At 38.2% G+C, this 14,783-nt stretch overlaps 6 protein-coding genes across 6 annotated transcripts; 2 read left to right on the top strand and 4 right to left on the bottom strand.

The window, feature by feature from the left end:
* Positions 1–332: 332 nt before the first annotated feature.
* CBG01658 lies at positions 333–4,034 on the bottom strand (the record flags this gene model as incomplete). The annotated part of the gene is made up of 8 exons (XM_002634060.1): positions 333–463; positions 511–788; positions 1,282–1,369; positions 1,419–2,256; positions 2,510–2,627; positions 2,679–2,788; positions 2,983–3,179; positions 3,950–4,034. The coding sequence occupies 8 exons, from the start codon at positions 4,032–4,034 to the stop codon at positions 333–335; spliced, it is 1,845 nt and encodes a 614-aa protein (XP_002634106.1).
* Positions 4,035–4,902: 868 nt separating this feature from the next.
* Positions 4,903–5,444, bottom strand: CBG01657 (the record flags this gene model as incomplete). The annotated part of the gene is made up of 2 exons (XM_002634059.1): positions 4,903–5,319; positions 5,364–5,444. 2 exons carry the CDS (start codon positions 5,442–5,444, stop codon positions 4,903–4,905), a joined length of 498 nt encoding a protein of 165 aa, XP_002634105.1.
* Positions 5,445–5,932: 488 nt separating this feature from the next.
* On the top strand, positions 5,933–9,269 carry CBG01656 (the record flags this gene model as incomplete). Its single annotated transcript, XM_045235880.1, has 7 exons — positions 5,933–6,271; positions 6,318–7,241; positions 7,289–7,727; positions 7,777–8,111; positions 8,143–8,452; positions 8,503–8,995; positions 9,047–9,269. 7 exons carry the CDS (start codon positions 5,933–5,935, stop codon positions 9,267–9,269), a joined length of 3,063 nt encoding a protein of 1,020 aa, XP_045091921.1.
* Positions 9,270–10,082: 813 nt separating this feature from the next.
* CBG01655 lies at positions 10,083–11,136 on the bottom strand (the record flags this gene model as incomplete). The annotated part of the gene is made up of 4 exons (XM_045235881.1): positions 10,083–10,136; positions 10,217–10,445; positions 10,489–10,580; positions 10,624–11,136. 4 exons carry the CDS (start codon positions 11,134–11,136, stop codon positions 10,083–10,085), a joined length of 888 nt encoding a protein of 295 aa, XP_045091922.1.
* Positions 11,137–12,368: 1,232 nt separating this feature from the next.
* Positions 12,369–13,540, top strand: CBG01654 (the record flags this gene model as incomplete). The annotated part of the gene is made up of 4 exons (XM_002634056.1): positions 12,369–12,510; positions 12,848–12,948; positions 13,184–13,376; positions 13,422–13,540. 4 exons carry the CDS (start codon positions 12,369–12,371, stop codon positions 13,538–13,540), a joined length of 555 nt encoding a protein of 184 aa, XP_002634102.1.
* Positions 13,541–13,639: 99 nt separating this feature from the next.
* CBG01653 lies at positions 13,640–14,405 on the bottom strand (the record flags this gene model as incomplete). Its single annotated transcript, XM_002634055.1, has 2 exons — positions 13,640–14,113; positions 14,160–14,405. 2 exons carry the CDS (start codon positions 14,403–14,405, stop codon positions 13,640–13,642), a joined length of 720 nt encoding a protein of 239 aa, XP_002634101.1.
* Between the last annotated feature and the right edge of the window lie 378 nt (positions 14,406–14,783).

The following is a 14,783-nucleotide window of genomic DNA, read 5'->3' on the forward strand; positions in this document are numbered from 1 at the left end:
GGTATCGGAATAATTCTATTTTTGGAAATTTTCTTTTTCCAAACAGAACGATTTGAAAACAAAAAGATGACCAGTCATTTCCCATAAATAGGCGTTTGCACTTTTCGGTAGAGGGGTGACAAAGAGTTGCACTTTTATACCTGACCGAGACAATTCAAACATTTATGATATCATTTAGAACGGTTTTTTATGGGAAAATTAAAAAAAAAAGATTTATGTAAGTCATAAAAAAAAGAAGAAAAAAGAAAAAGGAATGACGAAAAAAAGAGTTCATCGTGGAAAACCCGCAAAAAGAAAAGAGAAAAGAAAGAAAAGGAAATGGGGAAGACGACCTATTTGTATTGTGCTCTGATATACTGATAAAGATTGGAGAAAAGTGATAACGTTGTGGAGGCCAGAAGGATGCATATGACAAGGATGTAGAGATGTTTTTCAGTGTCACAGTCTTCAGATTTTAGAGGATCTGAAAAAGAAGACTCTAGATTAATCAAAACATCTCAAACGACTCACCTGTCTTCACATTCGTATCTCCATCGTCCAATTCGACACTGACACTGTCAAACAACCTCATTTCAGACATTCCCTCTTCCAAAATTTCACGTCTTCTTCGCAGTTTTGAGCAGATATTTGGAGCTTTGATCATCGGAGTGAACTCGATTGTACATGAAAAGTAGACATCATCGGGCCCAGGAAATTTGAAAGCTTTTATCATCAGATAGTAGAACATCATGTTTTCGGAATCCTTGGCTCGATGGAGAGGTGAAGCGAACTCTCGACGAATTACGCATCTGAATAGTTTTGATAAATAAATTAATAAACTGTATAATCTTTGAATTCATGTGATGGAACTATTCTGTTCAGAGCGTAGCTGGAAAAGCATTCAACTAGTGAAGGAAATACCGTAAGCACTCTAATAGGACATCCCCGCATATATACACTTTGAGCTTGGTTACCTCAATTTCTATAAGAGATAACGAAAATCAGTCAACTGTTAAAATATTTGTAATTATATTTTTGATATTATGATGTACATTTTTCCAGTTAAAAGATTTTTGATATCCTTCACAGGAAACGAGAGGAATTGACTCAACGTTAGCAGTTATGGAACCTTCTATTACAGGTTTCACTGTTTATAGCCGAGATGCCCGGATTCCGGAATCCGAAAAAATTTCATTTCGAATTCCGAATTCCGGATTCCGAGAAAATTATTGTATTCCGGATTCCGGATTCCGTTTTCGAAAAAAAATCATTTCGGATATTTGGAATACGACTTTTACTAACCCATTCTCATCAATCATCTGTACTTTTGTATCTCCTTTTCCGTCTGTTGCAAAGCAGGAGTGGACGAACATATCGAATTGATCAGTTTCTAAAAGTTAATATTTTTAATGAGATGCGTATATAACAATAGTACTTACCATTCAAGTAACTCTTGGCTTTCACCACCAGCGAAATATTGTCTCCAATTTTGATTGGAGTTGTAACCGGTGGAGCAAATGGTCCTTCCCCTCTTTGAATTTCCAGTGTAACTTCTGGCTCGATCTGTTGCTCCTGAGTTGTTTTGAGCACTGATGTAACTGGATTTCTTCCTGGATCATCTGATTGAGGTTTTTTGCTCTTTTCTGAGCTTGCACCGGATGTCTCATCTGCAGATGCTTCGTGGATCTCCTTGCTATTAGCATTATCCGATGAAAATGGCGCATCTGCAGTTGGTGGTTGTTCTCGGTATGTTTTAGGAGTTGTCACATCCACATTAGAAACAGTTGGTGGAGTTGCATATGCATTCGGATCATTCCATTGAGAAGCATCCACTTTTGTAGATGGAAGGATTCCAGGAGCAAATGGAACTCCAACTCCTTGTTTGAAATGAACATTCGGAATAATTGGTAATGGAAGAGGAGGAGGAGTTGTTGTGGTTGGAAAAGTGAACATGATTGGGGGAAATGCAGTAGTAGACGTTGTAAAAACACGAGCCATCACATGAGGGGATCTTTGAGGGATTGGAAGAGGTGGAAGATTCGGGAATAATGGAGGAGGCATCGAAGGAATCCCAACTGTGGAAATGAGTCGAGTTTCATATCCTTCTGATGGATCCTTTGCCAAGTGAGTGCTCGGAGCTGATAATTCAGGTGATATCGGTGACATTGGGTAGGTAGATACTGGTTTCATCGAAGGTTCGTATGGTTTTGCTCCCGGGATCGGCCAGTTTCCAAGGTGAGAATCTCGTGAGAATGCGGCCACTTGACGGACTTCAGACTGAAATATTTTCAAACTTTCTTCTTGAAGCCCATCCAAACCGTCAACTTTGAGCTCAATTATCTCGATTCCTGTGAAAGATATCAAAAATGTCTCAACTGATAAAATGTTAGTGATATCATGGTGAAAAATTTATCAATTGAATAAGTTTTGATAGCTTTCACAGAAATTGAGATAATTGAGCTCAAAGCCAACGGCTTGCGAGGGGTTCTATTAGAGGAAATACGGTAGTAACAATCTCAAATAGATTTACCGGTTTGATTGGCATGAGATTTGAGTGCATTTTGGTGCTCACACTGCTCGCAACAGGTCTAATTGGCTGTTGTTGATAAGAGTCCTTTGTTCCGATTCCGTCGTCTTTAGCCGCAGCCCTAAATTATAAATTCGTTATGTTCACTGCTTTCATCTAATCCCCTTCTTACGTCTTCAGCGGGTCGGTTAACCTGCACACAAACGAGAATTGTTTATCCGAAGACGTTTGGGTGTCTTTGTCCATCTGCACATAAACTCTATTCTCCATCTGATCGATCATCTGAAGTCAAAGAAAAAGTGAAATCATAACGCCACACTTCTATTATGTCACTGTCCTACTTTCTCTGGTTCTTCTTAATAATTTCTATGTCAACTCAACTCTCTCTCTCTCTCTCTCTCCGTAAATAATTGGCTGGGGTATCGGGGGTCTTTGTTCGAGACTCTTGAGGTCACACAGAGACATTCAATACTTACATTTCTCGTGGTTCTTTGCAACTTCGTTCCGCACAATTGAGCTGGAATTGAGAAAAGTACAGTATCCCGATCGATATTATTGTAGTAGAGGCAGTCATTGGAAGTGGCGTAATTCAAAGAGTAGATCTTTCCGGTAAATGGTTTGTCGAAATCTATTGAAGCAGTTATACCATCACTACTGCACATTGCTGATACGGCTGGAAGTTTAATTGGATAAATAGACAAATATCGGGTTAAAGTCATACTAGTACTTGTGGTTCCAGCAATTTATTTATAGTTTTAAGTTTCCATTTTTTTGCAAACTTTTGAAAAATCTGCTGTAAAACCTGTATTAGAAGGGCCCTCTGTAACAGAAGGGCCTTCTTCAAGATATGATGCTAGAATATAAATATTGCCAAACATTTTCAGCGAAAAAATTTTTCGCAAATTCTAAAATTTTATAGAAATTTGTTAAGATAATCTTATTCGTTCAAAAACTTGCTCAAATTTTGGGGAAATCGATAGATATTCATGAATTTTGAGCAAGAATTCACCAAAATTTTCGTTGAAAATATTTGGAGCAAGTGACCGAAAAAATAGAAGGGCCCCTCTCATTAAAGGGTCCCGGTAATAGAAAGGCCTTCCAGAGATATCCTGGGACAATTGAAGGACCCTCCTAACTTTTAAATTTGAGTCAATTTATCTCGTCTTCTGTCCGAGATATCAAAAAGTGGTCAACTGGCAAAATATTTATCATACTATCAAACTGTGTTTTATCAGTGGACACATTTTTGATATCTTTCATAGGAATCGAGATAATTGAGCTCAAACTTGACAGTGTGCGGCCCCGACAAGTGTTACGGTAATCAAGTTGGAACTTTACATAATTTAAAAATAATTTACATAATTTAAAAATAATTTACATAATTTAAAAATTCAAGTATTAAAAAGACATCAACTAATCATGAAAGCTTGATAAAAAGCTTACCACGAATTTCGGCATACTGTGGAGTGACATACTGATTTTGACAAAACTTCAAAGATAACAAGAACAGCAGAAAACTTCGTTTCATTTTTAGGTTCAGAATTAGAGAGGTGTCTGGCTGGAGAGCGGATACCTTACTCTTTTACTTCCACTCCCTTTCTGTCTCTCTTTCCCTCCCGTGGGTTAATTACATTTGGAGGTAGGAGGGGCACGTCGAAGCGAACGAAGCAAAAGAATCGAGTACCTGTGTAGTAGTAGAAGTAGTACACAAACTGAAAAGAAGAAGGAGTCACTTGTGGAAAAGAGAGAAGCGAAGGTCATGTCACTAATTGACTAGGAAATGGACTAGTGTTGTCAACTTTCAGAAAAAAATATGGTATAATATGTATGGTGTATTTAATGGCCAAGGTAATTTTTCGGAAAAAACGGGAGAATTCAAAAAAAAAGAAGTTTGAATTGGAGTTACATAAACTGACGTCTGGAGGAAAAATTTGGTTTTGAATCAGTGAAAACTGAATAGTGTGAATTCGAACTATTCCGGAGGATGATTATTTTAGAATCTTATTGTTAGAATCTCTAAATTTCACAATTCCAGATTTTTCAGAATTTCGGAAACTCAGAATTTCATAACTTCAAATGTTTCGACATTCAGGTATTCAGGATTTTATAATTTCCGATTTTTAGGCTCTCTGACATTCAAAATATCAGAATTTCAGAATTTCAGAATTTCAGAGTTTCTGAATTTCTGAATCCCAGAATTTCACAATTGCATAAAAAAAAGTTATCCGCTTTGCTTGAATCAGTCCGTCATCTGAAAATACTTCCAGGAATAGAAAGAGATCTTCATCAGTCCATTACAGATAGAAAGATAATTCTGAAAGAGGCTGAATGATTGGATACACAAATAAACAAAAATAAAATGCAAATATTTATTCAAAAGTTCAGTTCCATTATATCTACTGTGGTGGTGGAACAGCAGCCGGATCCTGTGCTGGTGGTGGAGCAGCGGCTTCGACAGGAGTGGCAACTGGAGCTCCTCCCGAAGATCCCTTGCTGACTTCATAAGCCTCGATTCCGAGTTGTCCAACCGAAGCAAGGACGTGGATGAGGACGAAGAGGGAGAAGAAGGCGTGGCCGGAGACGCACAAGAATACAAAGATTCCAGATACGGCTGGGACGAGAACGATGGCAGCCGATTTGCCACGAACTTCATTGTCAGTTGAGCTGAGAACCTTGTTGATCTCTTCACGTCCGTCGATGTTGAGAGCAATGTTGTGAGCCGAGATGGCAGCAGCGCCTCCGAGGAAAATGAAGTAGAAAAGTTTGGCAAGGAAGTTGCAGTCACCAAGTGATCCGAACAGAACCATCAAGAGCTGAAAATTAAAGATAGGGGTGGTTCCGGGAGCAATAGGAATACCTCAAACGAAGAGCAAGTGATGACAGCAGCACGAGCGGCAAACACGTACTTATGGAACTCGTACGGTGGGATTTGATCCATTGCAGGTGTAGTGGAGTGAGTAGAATCGGAGAGTATTCGAGACTGATTGAGTTTCACTGTATTCTCTGATCGTTTTATGATGAAGAAACTAGGCTATTGGGTTGATCTGTTGATAAGGGAATTAGGCAAGTTCACGTTAAAAAATTTTAAGAATTTGTTACCGTATTTCTTAAACAAACCGTCAACTTTGATCTCAATAATCTCGTTTCCGGTTACAGATATAGAACGTTTGTCAATAGATAAATTTTTTATCATAATGTAACCAACATTTTATCAGTTGACGAAATTTTGATATCTATCACAGGAATCGAGATAGCTGAGATCAAAGTTGTGGACGGTTTGGATGGGCTTCGATTAGAGGAACTAGGCCAAACACTCATATCCACCTTCCCACCAATTCCAAAAACGTGTGAATTCTACGAATTTGCTCCATATTCCACCCGAAACCATCCTATTACGAGTTCAGTTTTCGTTGATAGTCGTCAGTAATGTTCGGGTGCTGCAAGAAGAAGAAAACGAACAAGTCGTTGGATGAGCTCAAAAAAGATATCGTTATCGATGATCACGAGATTCCCCTCGACGCTCTTCTCAAGAGATACTCATCGTCTGAAACTGCTGGAATATCGGAGGCAGAAGCTGCGTCCCGGCTCAAAAAAGATGGTCCAAACGCGTTGACTCCTCCCAAGCAGACATCTAAATGGGTGAAATTAGCTGGCTCAATCTTCGGAGGTTTCAACTTTCTTCTTTGGTGTGCTGCTGTTGCGTCAGCTATTGGTTATGGTATGGATCTGTCGATGAGTGGTGACGAAGAAGTCCCGAAAGATAATGTAAGTTTTTTAAACTAAATTTACTTTTATTTTTTAACTGTTCTAGATGTATATGGCTCTCATTCTGGCAACTGTTGTCACTGTAACTGGATTCTTTGATTTTTATCAAGACAGGAAAAGTGGAAATTTGATGGATTCATTCGCCAACATGATCCCACCGAAGACCCTGGTCGTCAGAGATGGAACAACAAAAGAAATCGAAGTGAAGGATCTTGTTGTTGGAGATTTAGTTCGTTTCCGAGGAGGAGATCGTGTTCCTGCTGATCTTCGTGTTACTCTGGCCAGAGGACTAAAAGTGGACAATTCCAGTTTAACAGGAGAATCTGAACCACAGACCAGAAATACCAATTTCACAAGCAAGAATCCATTGGAAACAAAGAACTTATGTCTATTCAGTACAAGTGTTCTCGAAGGATCCGGAGAGGGAATCATCATCAGAACTGGAGATCGGACTGTAGTTGGAAGAATCGCCGCATTGACCACTCAAGTGGATTCTGGACCAACTCCATTGGCAAAAGAAATCAATCATTTCATCAAAATCATTTCTGTGGTTGCATTCACTGTTGGAGTTGCATTCTTTGTTTTGGCCGTTGTTTATGAGTATCCACTTCTCAAGGCTATCGTGTTCTTCATGGGAATTGTCGTAGCAAATGTTCCAGAAGGAATCGTCCCCACTGTAACAGTCAGTCTAACACTCACAGCCGTCAAAATGAGGAAGAAGTTTTGTCTTGTCAAAAAACTTCAAGCTGTCGAAACGCTCGGATCTACATCCACGATTTGCTCTGATAAAACGGGAACTTTGACTCAAAACCGAATGACTGTAACCCATTTATGGTTCGACGGTCACATCAAAGACGCCGAATTGCTGCCACCGAATGAGAATTATCACGGAGAGAAGAGATATTTGAACAATGACTCTTATCAGAAACTGTTGAGATGTGCGACACTATGCAGTCGATCTCACTTCAGAGTCAGTTATATTATTGTTATGTCTCCTAATTAATTCATAATTTCCAGGTTCCTGAATTTGATGTTCCTCTGGCTAAACGTGTTGTGAATGGAGATGCTTCTGAAGTAGCTATCATGAGATATTGTGAAATGATTCGTGGCGATGGGCAAGTCGACGAATTCCGGAAAACGATGCCAAAAGTTGGCGAGATTCCATTCAACTCCACCAACAAATATCAATTTTCAATTCATCCAATGTCCGAGAAACAGAATATTCTTGTGATGAAAGGAGCTCCAGAGAAGATATTGAAGCTGTGCTCAACCTATTACCACGAAGGAGAAACGAAGAATGTATCGAAGAAGTTTGAGAGGGATTTCCAGAAAGCATACGAAACACTTGGATCCTATGGAGAACGAGTTTTGGGATTCTGTGACCTTGAAATGAGTACGACAAAGTTTCCACCAGGATATCAGTTCAACATGGAGGATCCCAACTTCCCCATTAAAAGTGAGTAGTTGGTTTTTTTTATTTCAAAAAATGTATTTTTCTTTTTCAGATCTTCGTTTCCTTGGCTTGATTGCAATGATTGATCCACCACGTCCTGGAGTTCCAGAAGCTGTTCGTGTCTGTCAGAATGCTGGAATCCGCGTTGTCATGGTTACAGGAGATCATCCCATCACTGCCAGAGCTATCGCCACCCAAGTCCATATCATTGAACAAAATGAACAAGTCACTGAAATTGTGTCCCCTGATCCGAAATGCGATCCAGCGAGTGATGAGATCTACGGGAAAGGGAGACTCAAGGCAACAGGAGCTGTGGTCATCCATGGAGAACAATTGAGCACGATGTCACCGAAAACACTGAAGACAGTGGTTACCAATTACCATCAGGTATTGATATCTAATGCATTTTTTTCCCTAGAACCATTTTTTCCAGATCGTGTTTGCTCGAACTTCCCCAGCTCAGAAACTTCAAATCGTCGAAGCCTTCCAATCGGTCGGAAATGTAGTTGGTGTGACTGGTGATGGAGTTAACGATGCTCCTGCTCTACGTAAAGCTGATATTGGAATTGCCATGGGAATCGCTGGTACTGACGTTTCAAAACAAGCTGCTGATATGATTCTTCTCAATGACAACTTTGCCTCGATTGTCACTGGAGTTGAGGAAGGTCGTCTGATCTTTGATAATCTCAAAAAGTCGATCGCTTACACTTTGACTAGTAACATTCCAGGTGCCTCTCAATGCTTGAATTTTCATATAACACCTCTTTTTAACTTCCAGAAATCACTCCATTCATGTCCTATGTTCTATTCGGTCTACCGCTTCCAATGTCGATCATTGCCATTCTTATGATTGATCTTGGAACTGATCTCTGGCCAGCCATTTCATTTGCCTACGAAGTTCCAGAAAGTGATATTATGCAGAGAGCTCCTCGTAATCCAATCCATGATAAACTAGTCAACAAACGACTTGTCATGTTCTCCTACATGCAAATTGGAGCGATTCAAGCATGCGCAGGATTCACAACCTATTTTGTATTGATGATGTCAAATGGATGGTTCCCCAAGGATTTGATCAATTTGAGTGAAAAATGGGACAACAAGTATATTGATGATTTGGAGGATAGTTATGGGCAACAATGGAGTTATGAGAGTCGAAAAGCTCTTGAATCATGTTGCTACGGAACATTCTTCTTCACGATTGTCGTCACACAATGGGCGGATTTGTTTGCTTCCAAGACTAGGAAGAATTCGTTGGTTATGCAAGGATTGGAGTAAGTAATTTGGGTCATTGCTCAGTTTCGAAAAATGTTTTATTTTTTCAGAAATCAAGTTCTCAACACTTCGGTCATTTTCACATGCTTCCTGGCCACTTTTGTTCTCAACACCCCATTCGTGAATGAAGTTTTAGGAGTCCAAGGATTCCGTTTGGAAATTGGATTCCTTGCATTACCATTCGCTTTTGCCATTGGATTGTATGACGAATTCAGAAGATTCTTCATCAGAAATTATCCCGGAGGATACATTTATAAGGAGACGTTCTATTGATTTCTGTGTTTTCAAGTTTTAGTAATTGAATAAAGTTTTGAAATGCCATTCCATTGTCATGTGATTCCGAATTTGCGAATATCTCAATCTCGGAACTTGAAACTTGTCAAAATTCAGAAATCCCGAGAACTCTATGATGTTCCTGAAATTCTGTGCTTCTGAATTTTCTAACTTCAAAATTTCAAAATTTTCGAATATCAGATTTTTCGATTTTTGAATTTTCGGATATCTGAATTTTCGAATTTTCAAGATTCTGAATTTCCTAACTTCTAAATTTCAAAACTATTATTCGAATATCAGCTTCTTAGAATTTTAGAATTTCTGGAATTCCGAGTTTTCGATTTCAAAAATTTCAAATTTTCAAACTTAAATTTCCGAACATGAAGATTCTATTTTTCAATGTTTGAATTTCCAAGTTTCTAAATTTTCGAACTTCCTAATTTTTCAGCAGTAGAGTTTTCAAATTTTGAAAATATAAAAACTTGAATCTGAATGTGATTATTGGAATTTTCAAATTTCTGTAGTTCTGAATTTTCGATTCTGGATTTTAAAAATTTTCTGAATTAAAATTTTCAACTTTCCAAACTTAAGGATTTCTAAAGTTCGAATTTCTGATCTTCTGGACTTCCGAATTTTCAATCTTTCAGAATTTTCAAAATTTCAAATTTCCGAACTTGAGAATTTCTGAATATACAAATTTCAGAATCTGAGAATTTTCGAAATTTCGAATGATGATTTTGAGACTTTGTTGAACAGAAATAAACATTTATAAAAATTATTATTATCATAGACCAAGTAATTATCTTCTCCCAATTAACGAAGAATGTGAGCTGCAGGACCTCCAGCCTCCCAATCGTATGGAGCATGCTCATTAGTTCCTGTTGAAGAATAGGATTGACGCATTTTATGAAATTTTCTATTTTTTCTTTCTATTCTTTTCTGCTTACTCCATATATCATCTGATAATCAGGTGTATCGTAGTATTTCATTTTGCCGACATAATTGAAAATTTCTTGAAACTCCCGAGGACACGGTGAAGGGAACAACTTCTGGGCGTTCTTTCTAATCGAATGTTTCTGTTTTCCAACCTCATTCATATCACTGATATGAGCCCATGGAAGACGGCCATAAGACAATTCAGCTTGCATGTACATCCACGTCTCCAAGTCGTCGCTCCTGACAAGAATGTATTTTTACAAATATAATCTTATTAAGATACCGGCACAAGTCTTTCTGCATATGACAACTAATCGAAGCGTATCTGACAGTTCCGCGGAAACCAGCTGCTTGCCGTGGTTTACGGATCAGGCCCTTGAAAAGTTTTCTGTTATCTCAATCTTTAAAAAAGGCTTACATCGAGTCCTGTAAATTTTCGGCACATTCCAAAATCGAGAATATACACTTTCCGGATTTCGTTGAGCTCCAGGCGTCCGATGGTATAGTTTCCGGGTTTGACGTCTCGATGCAAATACCCGATGTTATGTAGATCTTCCAATGCTTCCAGCGCCTGGATTCCAATTCCAATTGAACATCCCATTGACATGTGTCCTCCACTTCCCGCTTTCTTCAAATCCTCTAACGACTTGCCAACAAGTGTCATGACAACAAAATTGAAGTTTTTGAATCTTCCCTTATCCTCGATTCGACAGAAGTGTCGATTTCCACGTCTCGAGAGCTCTGTGAGCACTGAAACTTCGAGTTTCAAAACCTGAATCTCTTCGTTACATCCTTCCACTTTCATCGCATATTTTCCAGTGGCATCATAGACACGATAGACCGCTCTGAATCCTCCTTCTCCAAGTTTTTTCTCGATTTTCCACCTTTCCACTTGCTGTCCAGGATTCAATTGAATAAGTTCCGCTGCCATGATGAACGAATGTTGTTTTAAATCTGAAGTGTGGATTGAAAGATTCGAAGATTTGGAAGTAATGCAGGAATATGTGTGACCGGGTGAAATGGATTACTTTGTCTGTTCAGTTGTTCCTTTGAAGCCAATATTTGGCAATTAAAGACTCCTCATACAGCATTATTCTGACCTAATTTAAATGCGCGTTGCGGCCGAAAGTTCGAGGTTTGGCGGAGCTTAGGTCTGGAAGCGAAATATTTAAAGGAGCCTAGCCTATACTTCGAAAACCTTTTTAGCCTATTTTTTCGGTTTTGCGAAGAATTTTGAACAAGTTTTTCACAGAAATCCGACAAATAACAAAAAACGGCATAAATGGAATTTATTGAAAAAATAGGCCAGGAAATGATTACGAAAATACACTCTCCTTTAATTGCGCCTTTATTTTTTTGATTTTGCTAACGGACCGAAAATTCGCTCACCCTCGAATTTCAGGCAATAAGATATACGAAAACGTATTTTTCAGTTGATTTTCGGCCGTATTGGCCATTTTTAGAAATCGGAGCTTGGCTGTCAAGTTTCCGATAATTTTGAAGTTTTTTTGTGAATCTAGAACATGCCTAGATTAAAAACTTTGCACTTACAGAATTTTTTAAAGATTCCTAGATTTTCAGCATCTTGTCGATTTTTGAAAGACAAGTGCTTTTTTCCCGTTTCGGTACAAAACCAGGCCAATTTGAAAAATACGTTGTTGTATATCTTATTGACCGGCACTGTACATAATCCTCTTGATCATAATATTGTTTCTCATCTTCAGAATAGTCACATCTGGTTATCAAGTGCACTATAAAAACAACTCTATAAATGTTGTTGACCAATACTCTTCAAATCCCAAACAATACATCATCTTTTTCTGTATCCAATTTTCCTTCTCGAATTCCTATTACAATCATCTAGTTTTTTCCTGGTAAAGAGACAGAATCTCGCCAATTTCGACACGCTTTCTGACTGCGCGTATCCCTAATTCTCCCCTTAGAACCGGCCAAAAAAACGGCACAAAACTGTTACGTAACCCCTCCTCCGGGAATCATTATTCTTCACTTTTTTTCATCCCTTTTTTTCATATTCCATTATATATATATATATTTTTGAACATACAACTATTAACCCAGATTTTAGAATAATTGTCCGTTCTATTCCTTCACTTCCTATTCACTTCTATTATAATTACGGTCAATTTTCGAGCTTTCAGGAAAATGTTTCTGAAATCATCAATTTTGGTTGTACTTGTACTATCTGCCACGTGGATTCGAGCTGAAGAAGAGATGGCAATTTATGACGAAGTTGAAGATGTGACAGGAAATAATAAAACTATTTCTGGAGAAGTTGAAATTTCTGGTCAGTTTAATTTTTTTCCATTGTAACCATTATAACTACCGTAAACAGTCTCATAGACGATTGTTAATTGACCACTTTTTGATATCTCTTACAAGAAATGAGCTATATACTGTAGGTAAATTATTAGTGATATAAAGTACCTACCGTAGTCCAATTAAAGTTACTTAAAGTTCATTCACCCTTTTTTAATATTCATTGATCAAAACTCATAAATCTTGCATTGTTTTCAATGCAATCCACAATTATCCTCCCTGTCCAAACCTTTGAACTTTTCCCTATAATTTGAAAGTCACCCGGATAACCAGTTTTTTTGTTTCATCCTCAATTTTTTATTCAGATTCAAAAGCAGATGAAAAAGAAGAGAAAAAAGAGAAAAAGAGAGCAGTCGATGAGGGAAATTCGATTCAGGAGGAAGTGAAGGCAGAACTTGACAAAGCGGTAAGAATACAAAAGAATGTTGGCCATCTAAACAGTTGAGCCCATATATCTCATTTTGCGTAAAAGATATCAAAAATAGGTCAACTGACAAAATGTTTATTACAATGTCAAAAATATTTTGTCAGTTGACCACTTTTTTTATATATTTCACAGAAACCAAGATAAATTGGATCAAAGTTGAAAGTTAAAGGGGGGTGTGGGTTCTACTAGCGTGTTTATTGATTGAAATTTCCAGGTTGAAAGCTTGAAAGAGACCGCAAAAGAGAGATTGGAAGAAGAAAGAGAAAGAGAAAATGGACTTTTATCCCGATCCAATCTTGAATCTTGTGGAGCTGTCGACTGCAACCATCGAGGAACTTGTCTTGGATCGAAAAACACTTTCATCTGTGCTTGTCAATTAGGATTCTCAGGAAAAACCTGTGAAGAGAGTAAGAATTCAATTTTCTACAGTATGATTTGTCTGTTTATTTCAGCTGTTTGCGATTCTGCTCGTGACTGTAATGGCCGTGGATTGTGCTTTGGGACCACCAACCAGTTGACCTGTCTCTGTAATCTGGGGTTCACTGGAAAACGCTGTCAAACTCCAATTTAATTTTTGAAATTGTGATTCTTCTGTAAATAAAATTATGAAATCAAGTCAATAATCATCGAATATATTTATTCAAAATTTGAAAAAAAGTTAGTTCAATAGCTAGTAGAGTTCTCTCGCCAATTCTCGACTTCTTCTCTTCGCTTCCGCTCTCTTTTCGTCTTCTGTTTGGTCCTGTATCGGCTCCAAAGAGTGAAGTTTCCCCAATTCAACATATTCCCTTCTCTTTTTATCCTTATTGAATTTCTTCTCGGGAAGTTGATCCTCGGGAACCGGCTTCACGCGTTTCGATGGAACAAGACGAAAGCGGACCTTTCTGGTGATCCCAGTGATATCCTGGTATTCACTCTCCTTTGGTTTTGGCTTATTTCTCGTCGGGATCTCGACCATTTCGCTCTCTTCAGTATCCTGTTGAGTGACGTCATCCGGTAGATCTTCAGAGACAATCGGAATCGGAAGAGCATCAACTTCGGGAGGGAACGATGCCTCTTTGGATAGTCTTCTGGAGGATCGAGTGGATTTTCTACGAGCTGATGAACTATTTCTTCTCTTTTTTTCCTCCTTGAATAGATCTTTCTGAAAAAAATAATGATTTAATGGAGATGACTGAGATGCATAATACCATCTGTTGGCCAACCAGACGAGAGATCATGGGAAGAGCTTCTTCTGCATTCTGAGGTGGAGCCTGAGCAGGAGTACTGTAGTTGAAGGAGATGTTGACGGTGTAGAAGTGTTGATGAATCGACTTTGGTGAGCTCAATTCAGAAGTCGATGAAGACGATTGAACTACTGGGACAAGTGAGTGGTTAGCTGAAATTTGTTCTTGTCCAGAGAGCTTCAGATGGCAATCCTTACTGTTCCTGGACATGGTTGATGTCGAAAGCAGGAGGCGTTAGTTGATTTGACTGGATCTGGTTAGTTGATTTTGTTGGGGAATGACTGATTTTCTTTCCCTTATATACTCCGCCCAGAGACAGATTTCTGTTTCTGTTTTTTGTTTTATCTTTTTTCATTTTCAAATTGTTTTCAAATTGTTTCCGCTCAATTTTTTTACGTACGTGAAATTTTATTATTGAACGATTCCAAAAAATGTTTTAACTTTCATTATCGGAAATTTTTATTCGATAATTTGTTGTACTTTTGTTTCTGTCGTTTTGTTAATTCCATGATATTTATAGTTGTTGTGTACTTGATTTATCAAAGTAGATATACCGTAATACCTGTAATGAGAGCACACCAACTGGGA

The sequence above is a fragment of the Caenorhabditis briggsae genome, assembly GCF_000004555.2.
Source record: "Caenorhabditis briggsae complete genome, chrIV, whole genome shotgun sequence".
In the NCBI taxonomy this organism is placed as follows: domain Eukaryota; kingdom Metazoa; phylum Nematoda; class Chromadorea; order Rhabditida; family Rhabditidae; genus Caenorhabditis; species Caenorhabditis briggsae.